Genomic DNA, 13080 nt, shown 5'->3' with positions numbered 1-13080 from the left:
GTGTAAGTACAGACTTCTTAGAAGGGATCGGGCTTGCTTCCACTAAACCAAAAGTGTCTTTTTTCACCTATGATGTCAGCCTAATAAATGAAAAGCATCTCAGTCTATTTGCTTAAAAAAGAAGAAGAAGAAGAAGAAGAAAGAAAAACTAGTCGCACACTAGTCAAAAGTACGGCGCGATCCAGGTTAAATATTGATGAGGGCAGCTTGTGGCTGCTTACTGTTGCCTGTACAAATTTACTGAGTCACTGCCTGCATGTTAAGTTTATACAACAAGGCACACAGGGCCTGTAACCCATATTAATCTTTCACCACAACACTGAGCCTAGACATCAGCTTCTATTATTATCTCTTTGACCTCTCTGGCCCCTGTGATACCCAGCACTCCTCTCCGATACACCCCAAAGAATCAGAAATCAGTAGGAAATGTTTATTGTACATTAAAGGCACTGTAGAACACAGACTGGATCATGTTGATTATGACAGCATTATGTTGCAATTCAAAAGAGTCTGGCTTATTATTCAGACAGTAGCGTGGTATGCACACATGTGGTATATTGTGTGTACAGAAGAAAACAGCATGAGGAACAATGAAATCAATGGCTTTTATACATTACATGAGTACTTATCAGAATACATCAGCACTATATGTGATTTATGAGCGCACAAATGCACATGGCTTGCATTCTGGATTTGTAATAACTTCGATCATTCAGTACATACAAAGATAAATAGTTCTCTGGGTGAATAACTGTTCAAATGAGACCACACACGGGCATGTCAGCGAAAAAAAAACAGTCTAGAGGGAAATTTCTTTTTCACCACCAGTTTATATTGCAATTCAGCGTGACTCCCACTAAATACCCTCATATAAATACCAATACGTACTTAAGATTTATTATGGTATGTGGTTTTTGAGGAGCCCACATCAAAGTTGTCATTATATCTTGTTCCATATTTAGGCCTTCTTGTCTAAGTCGCAGTTTTTCAGAACTGAAGGGCAAAACTGCATTTGAGTTCGCATTTTGCTCCCAATGCCAATTTCAGACTTCTCTTTAAAAAAGCACGTCAGCCGTTGCAAATATTTTTGCATTTGTGTGAACCGATAGCTTTTGCTTTAGTCACAAATATATTCTTTGTCATCTTAAAAGGGTGCACAATCTATTTGATGCAGACACAACTCCTCTTTAAGGGTGCATACTTTACATAGCAATGCTCCCTTTTATTTTCAGAACCCATTCTCACACATCTTTTCACTGGCCTTTCAGTGATTCTCCCCTGAGTTTGGCAGTGATCTTGTAATTTAAAGGCTTCAGTGTTAAGCCATAGGAAGAGTTTAAAGAGAAGTCCTCATTTGGGCATTTTTCAAAGCTGCACTGGTGCAGAAGAATCGCAAAGAACACAAATATCTCAACTTTGGCTATCTGGTCCCCAATGCATCTTCTCTTCCCTGCTGAGAAGATCATCACATTGTTTGTGAAGTCTTTGTTTAGGGAGCCGTTTTCATCAATGAAGCGCGAGGGGTCAAAGATATGTGGGTCTTTCCACATCAGGGGGTCGTGATTGACGGACCACTGATTAATGAATACCACTGTGTCCTTGGGGATGGTGAGACCGCTGACAGTGACGTCTGAGGTTGTGGAGTGGGGGATGGTGACAGGAACAAAGCTGGTGTACCGCATGGTCTCATATATGAAGGCGTCCAGGTAAGCGAGGTGTTGTCTGTCCTCGACAGATGGCAGCCGGTTTCGCCCCACCACGTTGTCAATGAGTTCATGGAGTGTGGTTTGAATTTCAGGGTGTTTGGCCAACAGAAGGACAATCCAGTGAAGAGCAGTGGAGACGGTATCCAGACCTGCACCAATCAAGTCTGCCACAGTCGCCTCTGTGTAGCCTACAGTGAGCTCCTCGCCTTTCTCTGACTCATTAAGGACACCAATGATGGCATCGCTTATGTCCCTGGTCACCTCTGGATCAAAGGTCTCCCTATGCTTCTCCACTTTGTTCTTGATGAATGCAAAGAAGTCCTGATTCAAGCTTTTGAAATTTCTGAAGACAGTGCGGACTGGATTAGGGAAAGACTGAAGCCAGGGCATCACGTCAACCAAGCTGCCAGCCCCTACTGTCTGTCCAAACTTATCCACCTTGTGCAACAAGGCTCTAAACTCCATATCATCATGTCCGTAACGCTTCCCAAAGCACAAGGCACAAATCACATTAGCAGCAGCAACTGTCAACTCTTGAGCCGGGTTGAAATATTGGCCCTGAGCACTGAGCTTGAGGAAACTCTCAACTAGCTCTGTGGCTTCAGCCACAATCTGCTGCTCAAAGGCTTTCTTGGTCTGACTGTTGGCAGATGAGAAAGCTCTGATTGTAGATTGAGCAATTTTCCTGTGCATCTTCCACTGTTTGCTGTAATTTGTAAAAGTCATGCTTTTCCCCCCGGAAACGAATTGAAAAGATACAAAGTTGGGTCTACCTGCAAACTCTGTGCTGTGCTGTATCAGGGCCTGACGAATAACCTGGCCTCCATTCAGGACCACAACGTCACTGCAGCCCAGTCGTATCTGATACACTTCACCATACTTTTTCGCTAGTTTCGTGAAGGTGATGTGAGGCATCTGGCCCAGCTGCAAGGCATTGCCCACCACAGGCCATGCGAACGGTCCCGGCAGTCTTCTCCTGAGCTTGAGGTTCTTGACCCAGAGACAGGCTTCCAAACAGAAGAGGAAAACAAATGATACGACCAGAGCAGGCTGTACCTGTCCGCTCCATTCTCTGATGATGCTGCTGCTGCTCTTCACACCAAACTCTGCATCTGTTTGAGCCATTGCTGTTCTATCATCCACTGCATCTAATAAAGATTTCACTCAAAATTGAAAACAATTTCCTCTTTTTCTGGTCTTTAATATATTGAAATATTTGAGTGGAGAAAAAAAGTAGAGGGTTGCCTCTCAGGTGATTGAGAGTAGCTCGATCAGGTTGAGTAGTTAGCAGTGTAGCAGTGCGTCTTCAGACGACCACTTAAGAGGAATGCAGATTCAAGCCTTAACACTTCGCTTATATGTATCTCTACGGTGGGAGGGTTCAGCGGCTCAGGTTTTTTATTATCTCTCCCCTCCCATTTTGACCTTAGTTCTATTCCCACTCAGGACTGCTTCCAGCAGCGTCCCTTGTAGGATGATGTTGGAAAAGGAGAGCAGCTATTTAATTGACAATGTTGCCACAAAGCACAGAATTACTGTTTTTGCGGCCAAAATGTACAAGAGAATGGCACATAATTAAAAAATAAACAACTTTCACATACCATGTGTGGCCAAAAATGAATGACCACAAAATTATCGAAAATGAATTTATCGTTGTGAGAGTTTATTCAAGGAGGTATGTATTGTAATATATAAGACGAGGAGTTCGATATTTTCAGTTTCCTTTGTTCTTTTCACTTTCCTACAACTTTCTGAGACCATTTTAAACATGACTTGGTTTTGGCTATTTACAGCAAAGCTGTTAATTACAACCATGCAGGGAAAAGGCCTCTGGGATACCATCATGAAAGCTAGAGGTTTCAAACTCCAAACACTGAACCAGCACAATTTATTATGCTCTATAAAATATATAGACAATGTTATTGTTGGCATAATAGACCTTTATGCAAAGCTCTCTGAGATAATGTCACTCTTAGGCTTGTGGTTGCATCAAAATAGTCTGAAACAGAATGCAAACAGCTGTAAATCTGCTTATGTGGGTGCTTGTGCAACAAGGAGATTCCAAAAAAAAGCATCAGTTTGGGTTTTATTGATATCCAACCACAATTCAAATATTCCATATTGCTCTATTTATGGAAAAAAAACAAAGCGTCATGCTGCTGATATCATTAACAGGGGCTAAAAATCCTGTGAAACTGAGATATACACCTTCATTAGTGAGCAGTGTTAAGATAAGTTATTTAGCATAACTTTCAAGACTAAATAAAAATACAGATTGAGCTTTGAAAATTCACTTTTATTCATTTCAGATACAGCTTATTTTTGCATTACATAGAGCCTCTGCAGGTCTTGAATGAAACATTATCACAAAAACAACACCTTAACAGCCTACTCGTGTTTATTTCATTTTTATCTTTGCCCCGATGCAGATAGAGAAACACATCCCTTGGGCATCGCAACATCGATTCCTGAATACAGTGGCTTTAAGAGAGTGCAGTGACATCCATGTAGCTTTGTAAAAGTTACTGTAAACAAACATGTCTATGCAAATTTGCTGCACATGTGTTTCATTGTACTGGGGAGACATGCATTTGGCATGGGTAGTGCTGGAGTGCTTGTACAGTAAAAAGTTAAATCTGGGTCCATGAAGTTTGTGAAGTTCATTCTCCACTGCAGCATCACTTCTTCATCCTTTGAAAAAGGGATGTTCGCTTCTTGATGAAAGACTCCGGCTCGGCTGCCCAGCTTCATAAACATGCCATTTTTGTCTCCTTTGATCAACACACTCTGTTTATTTTGTTCTTTCTGTGAGTACAGTAGATAGTCAAACAGCTTAAATTTAAATTCCTGAAAAAACAAAATTATATATACATATATATATATATATAAACATTTTTATGTGACTTTGTGTGGCAATGGTTAAATACATCTATTTTACATATTACAAGTTACAACAATAAGTCAGCTAGTGACTTGATGACATTCACAAGCATTCAATACAGTTATAATAGTTTAAACTGACTTTGAAAGGTTTAGCTAATTTTTCCACTCACATGCTTAATAGGCATAAGACAAACGCACGGCCCAGAAATATGTACAAAAATGATCAAGTATAGTGTGAAACAAACATCTATTACCTTTACACTGTATCACAAGAGTCCACAAGCATGCTTTTTGACCTTTTGCAGCTAACGATACATCTTTAAAATCATGTCCTCAGCCCTGCACTGACAATAATTCAAATACAGAACATGTTACAATATGAATTAAATATCACTGTTAAATATGATAATCATACAACCATACTATTTAGTGCAGGTATATGGATAGCCTACTCTCATCTAAATGTCACAGGTGGGAAAGTATTTGCTGGAGTCTCAGTATTTGGGGGCAAGCTGTTCATGCTGGGGAAACTAAGCCAAGCAGCTTTCCTCTCAGCTTGGTGCTGACATGGAATGGAAGGGGCTTCAGTGCGAGCCCATAAGAGCAGTCGAGAGTGACGGGCTCAGAGGGGTTGCTCTCAAAACTGCACTGGTGTAGCAGGACTGCTGTAAATATAAATACCTCTACCTTTGCGATCTGGTTACCGATGCAGCGTCTTTTTCCTGTTGAAAAAATCATCACGCTGTTGGCTTTGTCTTTGTCGAGGGCCCCGCTTTCGTCGAGGAAGCGTGAGGGGTCGAACATGTGATGGTCCTTCCACTTCAGAGGGTCGTGGTTGACGGACCACTGATTGACGAACACCACCGTGTCTTTGGGGATGTGGAGCCCTTCGATGGTGACGTCTGAGGTTGTGGAGTGTGGGATGGTGAGGGGGACGAAGCTGATGAAGCGCATGGTCTCATAGATGAAGGCGTCCAGGTACGCCAGGCTGCTTCTGTCTTCAATCGATGGGAGTCTGTCTCGGCCGACTACTTTGTCTATGAGCTCCTGCAGTTTGGCTTGTATGTCTGGGTATTTGACCAGGAGGAGGACAATCCACTGCATGAAAGTTGAAACTGTGTCTTGACCTGCTCCAATCAGATCTGTGACTGTTGCCTCAACAAACTCTTTGGTCAGCCTGCTGTCTTCTCCGTGCTCAATCACACTGATGATGGCATCGCTCATGTCCCTCGTCACCTGAGGATTGAAGGACTCTCTGTGTTGCATCACTTTGTCTTTCACAAAACCAAAAAACTCTTCATTGATGTTCTTGAAGTTTTCATAGACACTACGGACTGGGTTAGGGAAGGACTGAAGCCAGGGCATGACATCTACCAAGCTACCAGCACCCACTGTCTCCCCAAACTTGTCCATTCTTTTTAGCAAGGTCCTGAACTCTAGGTCATCGTGTCCATACCTCCTCCCAAAGCAGAGAGCACACATGATGTTAGCAGAAGCTACTGTAAATTCATGAACAAGATCAGAATACCGTCCATCAGTGCTCTGACGCAATAATGCCTGCACCAGCTCCATGGCCTCGGCTGTAACGTGCTGCTCAAAGGCTTTTTTGGTCTGACTGTTTGCAGAGGAAAATGCTCTGAGGCTGGACTGTGCAACTTTCTTGTGTGCTTTCCACTGTTTGCTGTAATTAGTAAATGTCAAACTCCTGCCTCCCGAGATCATCTGGAAAGAGAGAAAGTTCGGTCTGCCTGCAAACTCGGTGCTGTGCTGTATCAGAGCCTGGCGGATTGCTCTCTCTCCATTCAAAACCACAACATCACTGCAGCCCAGCCGGATCTGGTACACGTTGCCATATTTTTTGGCCAGCCTGGCGAAGGTGATGTGAGGCATCTGGCCCAGCTGCATTGCATTGCCGACCACGGGCCAGGCGAAAGGTCCCGGCAGTCTTCTCTTCAGCCTGAGGTTCCTGACCCAGAGGCAGGCTTCCACACAGAAGAGGAAAACAAAGGTGGCAACCAGAGCAGGATGGACCTGTCCGCTCCATTCTCTGATGATGCTGCTGCTGCTCTTCACACCAAACTCAGGGTCCAGTGCCATTGTGACAAGCTTCCTGCACACTTGCTTCTCAAAAATGATTTAAAAAATAGTTTCAAAGTTAGTAGAGCTGCTGACTATGTGGGGAAAATATAAATCACTTATATATCCATAGCATCTAAAAAAAATAATATTTTAGATGTTACTGAAATGACAGTGAGGTCATTTTGATAATGAACAAAGTTTTTTTCTCCCTCAGAGTCTTTTCATCAAGATCAGGCTTAAGTGCCTGATTTTTTGCTTCACTCCAGTGTCTTATATGTTTTGCAGTTGGTGGGCAGGGCTCGGGATAACTTTCATACTCCTCCCATTGTGGTAGCCCCGCAGACCCCGCTATATTTTCTCTCCGCTTGCCGGTCGCTGTTGGAGGCGCGCACTTGAGAGAGCCGAGGGACACCGTGAGCGAGCAGCGTGAACGACCTCCTACGGAGGAGAGGGGAAAAAAAGACGTAGCAACTGGTGACCGATTAACTAGGACAGTTTGTTTAACTGTCCTAGTTAGTGGGAGAACTTGCATAGTTTGCACATTTTGAAGTGCGTCTTTTGTGTGTGTGCGCTTTTTTCTTTCTTTCTTTCTTTTCTTCTTTTTTTTTTTTACATTATTTCTTTTTTTAAGGCTCAGCGGGGAAAATTTGGCTTTTAAAAAGGTGTTTGCATTCGGTTTACGAATTATGCAAAAATATATTCGGGGGAAAATGATTTTCATACTTTCACGTGTATCTATTTTCATGCTTGAGAATTTGCGAGAAACAAGCGCAGCTTTTTGGGAAAGTTGCAGCTGCTGAGTTCAACCTGATGTAATCTCTGTGCACTAACTTGTATTTAATGTAAGGCTCAGCCTAACTGTAAGAACCAATGTTGTGACTTTAATAGTTTATTCTTTTTTCCGGGAAGTCCTTTGAGTTTTTTGTATAACAAAGAAACGTTGTGCACCACTCTGAAGCGCATCTTTCACAGCTTCTTTTTTTTCAAGTCTTTATACAGCTTTATTGCAGAAATGTGTGCCTGTTTTTTTTACAGTGACTCTTAACATTATAAAAACTTGCATTAAAATACTCATCATATATGTCATTTGCATTGTGTTAATTAGTGAGAAAGAAAGAAATATCACACAGAATATTAGATAAAACATTACAAGGTTTCTTATTTCTTCCATTATTCGTCTTAGCACCGCAAAGAGGTAGATTAGTTAGACTGAATCTTTACACAACAATCTTGCACAATAATTCAGCGTGGACAAAGCCATGAAATATTCATACTTGGGTTTCCTACAACAGCTTGTTTTCTCCAACACACAAACTGCGCTTCTGCATGAGACAGCGGGTTACATCATAGCACAGGAAACTTCAGGTGCCCCCCCCCAGTGATTGCAAAAGCAAATGCGAGGCTACTTCATTGTCGCAGTCCACCTTTATTCTCTTCTCTCCCTTTTAAGTAGGAAAGAGAAGCTCCGCACTTTCCCGTGGGTTTTGTCTTTAGATCGAGTTGCATTATTGGACAATCATATTCCCGTTAATTATTTTATTATAGCATCATGTGGTTATTTCCCAAAGCAAAACATTTTCCTCAAGCTGTGTGGAAGATTAAAAAAAATGTGTTTCTTGTTTTCCCACCAGCTGTTAAGTTTATTTTTGCAGGAGGTAATGACCCTCATTAAAGGTACTAAAACATTTCCAAAGTAAGTCACTAAGTGAGAGGGACAGAAACTTTGCTACCCCACAGGCGCACTCTGTCTTTATCAACAGGACAGGAGCAGAGGAGTGTGGGTGGTAGAGAATGACAGCAGATGCTGAAAATATTTTTTAAGAGGGAAAAGATAATATGTTACTCTACAGATAGATCATACAAGAAACATTTCTTATTGGTCAAATTTATTATTATTATTATTATTAAAAACATTTTTTAAAAAGTTCATTTCACCACAAAGTTTATCTCACAGATTATGTGACAGCACCTACAAAGTAAACCAGTCACTGCTCTGACCCATACACATTATTTTTATTGTCACCCATTTCCATACTAACCATATCTCCACAGACTGTAGTGCATAACACTCTGATTACATAAACACATAAAAACAGAAGTTCTTATGTGCACAGCATATTTAAATTATGAGTGCAAACACAAAGGTAACAATAAAAGTCAGTGAAGTGTTTCATGCGTCGTTCTTTCATGATAATGGACCTTTGAGAGCCTTTTGCAGATGTCGAGCGTTTTTGGAGCTCTGCCTGAGAGCTGTTTGTCTTGAGAAATGTGGTGTGGCTGAGCACCAAATCCTCTAGAATGATTTCTTGGTTAACCAGAGACATTGCAATGTCTTCAAAATACTGCCTGCATTGGGGGATGACTGTTTCTTCTCTGTTCCTATAAGGGCGGAATCCCCCCTCACCTCCACCAACACCACCGACACCCCTACCTCCTCCTCCTCCTCCACCTCCCTGAGCCTGGTCCTCATATGTGGCCACTCGCATCCCCATAATGCTAATTAGAGCCAGGTTTGTGGCTGACGAAGGGGAGGGGGTGCTTGGGTGGCAGGATGGTGGAGGGGGGTCTAGTTTGCGTGCATGTGTACGGGAGGTGCAGATGACTGGGTCTGCGGGAGAGGGGTGTCATGTGTGCATTTTGCGTGTGGTTGCCGTGTTTGCTTGTGATTGCTCCTTGTAACCTGGCTGTGAAAGGTTGGCCCTGACCCTGTGTTGACTCTGGCTGAGGGGGTGGATTAGTCGGAGGGAGGTTTGGGGTGGAGGCAGGGATGGGGTCTATGTGCCGCTGCATGTCATGTGCTGGCGGGTGGGTGCTTTCTGTGTGGAGACAGGACCAATGGTAGGCCAGGCTGCCTCGTCTCTGGAGCTAATCATTGTTTACTAGTCTCATTTCCACTTTTCAGTGAGCTACTGTCACGCACAGCACCGACAGGGAGGAAGGAAGAGGGAAGGGGGTAGGGGGCTTGGTGAGGTGGTGAGGCAGGGAGGAGAGGAAAGTCAGCGGTCCAACAGGCAGTTGGGGAGCTGGTGGAACTTAGGAAAAGGGAAGGGGAGAGTGAATACAGCACTTGAGAGAACAAAAGTGAGCCAAGACTAAAAAAAAAAAGTGGTTAGAAGCAACCAAGACAAATCAGCAAACAAACCAACAAAAACATCTTCTGGGCTAGCTCCATCTCCGGGAGCCGCGAGGTAACCACCGGACGTTGCTAGTTGGGATGGTGAAGTTTGAAATGACAGTGTTTTCTGCTGCCAGACCACAATATGAGGAAAGAGACACTGGGAAAAATTGTCACTGTCTGACCCAATTGCTGTCTTAGTGAAAAGACCTGACGAATGACAAGCACCCCTTTTTTGTCCATACCAGACAAACAGAGATAGCCTGTTTCAGACTCATTTTCTCTTCTGGAAAGACTGTTTGGATCAGATGAAGGTGCTGTTTGTTCAGAGTGTCTAAGGAGCAGGAGACAATTACCTGTGGTATTCTCGCATGGGTAAAAAATATCATTATTTGAACTCTGTTCCAGACAGCTGACGGGGTAAAGACTGTTTAATGGCTTATTGTGTTGTCACATATCTCCACTGGGTAGTGTGTATTTATTGATTCTCAGTGCTACCCAATTCTTGTTCATGTATACCAGTCAGGCACAATATTATGACCACCTGCCTAACATTATGTTGGTCCCTCTTTTGCTGCCAGTCCTGACTCACTGAGGCATGGACTCCACTAGACCCCTGAAGGTGTGCTGTGGTATCTGGCACCAAGATGTTTGCAAAAGATCCTTTAAATCCTGTAATGTGCAAGGTGGAGCCACTGTGGATTGGATTTGTTTTTACACCACATCCCACAGATGCTCAATTGTATTGAGATCTGGGGATTTGGTGGTCAAATCAACACCTCAAACTTGTTGTGCCCTTCAAACCTTTCCTGAACCCGTTTTGTTTTGTGGTGGGGTGCATTATCCCGCCGAAAGAGGCCACAGCCATCAGGAAATATCATTTCCATCAAAGAGTGTTCATGGTCTGCAATAATGCTTAGCAACAAAGCATCACACTGCCACCACTGGCTGGCCTTCTTCCTATAGTACATCCTGGTGCCAGGTGTTCCACAGGTAAGCGATGCACGTCCATCCGGACATCCACATGATGTGAAAGAAAAGGAGAATCATCCGACCAGGTCACCTGCTTCCATTACCCCATGGTTCAGTTCTGATGGTCACATGCACATTGTTGGCACCTTTGGCAGTGGACAGGGCATGGGCACCCTGACTAGTCTTTGCCTATGCAGCCCCATAAGAAAATAAATTGCGATGCAATGTGTATTCTAAAAATGTCCTGTTGGGACCAGCATCAACTTTTCCATTAACTTTTTCTGAGCTACAGTAGCTGGTCAGTTTGATTAGACCAGCCTTCACTCCCTATGTGTCTCTGGTTCACAACAATCCCTTCCTTGGATCCTTTTGATAGATGCTCGTCTAGCCATCTCAGTTTGGTCCTTGCCAAACTCGCTCAGATCCTCACACTTACCCATTTCTTCTGCTTCTAACACTTCCTGCTTCTTTGAGAACAAAATGTTCACTTGCTCCCTAATCTATCCCACCCACCACACTGATTTGCACTTTCACTTCATATATATTGTACATTACTAATTTATGTTTCTTATGTAAAAAATAATTGTCTTTTTTACTTTTCACATTTCTGAAACAATGAATGAAACAAAGGTGTTGTCACCAGAAGCCCCGCCCCCTGGGAAGGGATGCTGGAGGGATGCTATTTTTTCCCTCTGGAAAATTTCTGTGGTCTGGAGTTCTACACTTTACATGTGTAGATGTTTTTTGTTTGTATTTTTATATAGGATGGTTGTCCAGCTGGTTATGTAAGGCAAATGTAAGGCTTCAGTTAGCTAACATTAACTGTCTGCAAATGATAAGACAACAAAATCAGCAGTAATGAAGTATAGTGTGAGCTAAGTTTGATTTAATGTTTTATTTTTCTGTGTACATTAGCAAGGTAACAAAGTTGTATCACTGTCTGTAGTAAGCGGAGTAGTAAGATTTAGTTCACATGTTTTTTTGTTGCAAATCTTTACTGTTGGTTTGGCTGCTCTGTTAGAAGTGTGTGACCAGTTACATTACCAGCACAAAGCCATAGCCACTGTAAAAGTGCATACTAACACATTGATGTAGCTACTATAATATGCCATGTACACACTGAGCTGCAGTGATTAAGAAAGTCATCGTGGTTTGGTGCATGGATTTAACCTTCCTTTTATTTTGTGGGCTTGTAAAAGACACATAACAAAAACATTTGGAAAGCTGTTATACTAAAATTTTGACCTGTTCAAATGGCAGGCAGTTCACAGGGGCTGTGGCTATGTGCTGGAAACGTTACTTCTCTCACAAGAGAAAGTCACTCACTTCTTACAAAAATGTGATAGTAACTATGCTGTAAGTCAGTTTCACAAATACAAATATGTAACATATGCATGTGTTTAATTGAAAATTTAGTTAACCATTATTTTAAGAGAAATCTGTGTAAATATAAGTACCATTAAAAGGTCAAAGGTTTGATGAGTGCTTTCCTTTGACTGATCTGCGTAGGATCTTCGTATTTGGTGAGTATACCTCAGACGTCTTCACACTTTTCTTTAAAGTCATTTGCATTTACATTAAAACATTTTGATGAGCTGCCTGAATAAAAGAATTTTGGTCAAAAACTGAATTTTATGCAAACGCTTAATCTATTAATTCATAACTATCTGTAGTTCTAGTATCTGTATTAGTTCCCTTTGCTGATGCTTTTTTTTTTAATGTAATATCATCTATACACGTGCATAAGTGTGCACGTGAGCCTGAAAGTCACATCCAAGTATGCCAGTGTATTTAATTCTAATGAAGAATTCAGCTCTAAACTACACCAATAAGCATTTTCGACTCCACCCCCCCCCCCCACACCCCCTAAATATAATACAAGAAAAAGGAAAATAATGCGTCAAAGGAAAGTTCAAGAAAGTTTTCTAGCGTGTTGCCAAAAGTCCCAGAGTTGATCTATTATTAATAAAATAACTTATTAGGATAACGGGCATGTTGTAATTCACCTTACTTCTAATTTTTTTGTTCTATAAATCTCCTCTCTTAACTGTGAGCAGGCTGCGTGATAGATTTTCTCCTAATGTGGCACCCACCGACAGGAGCCATGTATTATGTACAGTATAAGGATTTTTGTTTCTAATCCTGTTGAGTTTTTGCGTGCTAGGAGAGCGGAGCGGGGATGAGCTTGCGTGCCATGCCGACCTGGCATGCGCGGAGCTAGTTCACTGAACTACGGCTTCCCCGGGGAGCGGGGAGAGGAGGGGAGGGTGATGCGAGGCTGCGCTGGGTGATTAAAATGAGACGAGGGAGAAAGCACCGGTAGAA

At 42.4% G+C, this 13080-nt stretch overlaps 2 protein-coding genes across 2 annotated transcripts; both read right to left on the bottom strand.

Annotated features, from left to right (window-relative positions):
• Nucleotides 1-416: 416 nt before the first annotated feature.
• On the bottom strand, nt 417-3018 carry LOC308389223 (cytochrome P450 1B1-like). Its single transcript, XM_080870450.1, has one exon. The coding sequence runs from the start codon at nt 2829-2831 to the stop codon at nt 1254-1256; it is 1578 nt and encodes a 525-aa protein (XP_080726576.1). The 5' UTR covers nt 2832-3018; the 3' UTR covers nt 417-1253.
• A 971-nt stretch (nt 3019-3989) lies between these two features.
• On the bottom strand, nt 3990-6897 carry cyp1c1 (cytochrome P450, family 1, subfamily C, polypeptide 1). Its single transcript, XM_080870446.1, has one exon. The coding sequence runs from the start codon at nt 6684-6686 to the stop codon at nt 5106-5108; it is 1581 nt and encodes a 526-aa protein (XP_080726572.1). The 5' UTR covers nt 6687-6897; the 3' UTR covers nt 3990-5105.
• Between the last annotated feature and the right edge of the window lie 6183 nt (nt 6898-13080).

This window comes from Rhamphochromis sp. 'chilingali' (assembly GCF_963969265.1).
Source record: "Rhamphochromis sp. 'chilingali' genome assembly, chromosome: 21".
In the NCBI taxonomy this organism is placed as follows: Eukaryota; Metazoa; Chordata; class Actinopteri; order Cichliformes; family Cichlidae; genus Rhamphochromis; species Rhamphochromis sp. 'chilingali'.
This window is presented reverse-complemented; position numbering and strand designations above follow the sequence as displayed.

What these genes read in the sequence shown, in the direction of transcription:
- cyp1c1 (XM_080870446.1), bottom strand. Translation starts at nt 6,686, where the DNA reads ATGGCACTGGACCCTGAGTTTGGTGTGAAGAGCAGCAGCAGCATCATC.
- LOC308389223 (XM_080870450.1), bottom strand. Translation starts at nt 2,831, where the DNA reads ATGGCTCAAACAGATGCAGAGTTTGGTGTGAAGAGCAGCAGCAGCATC.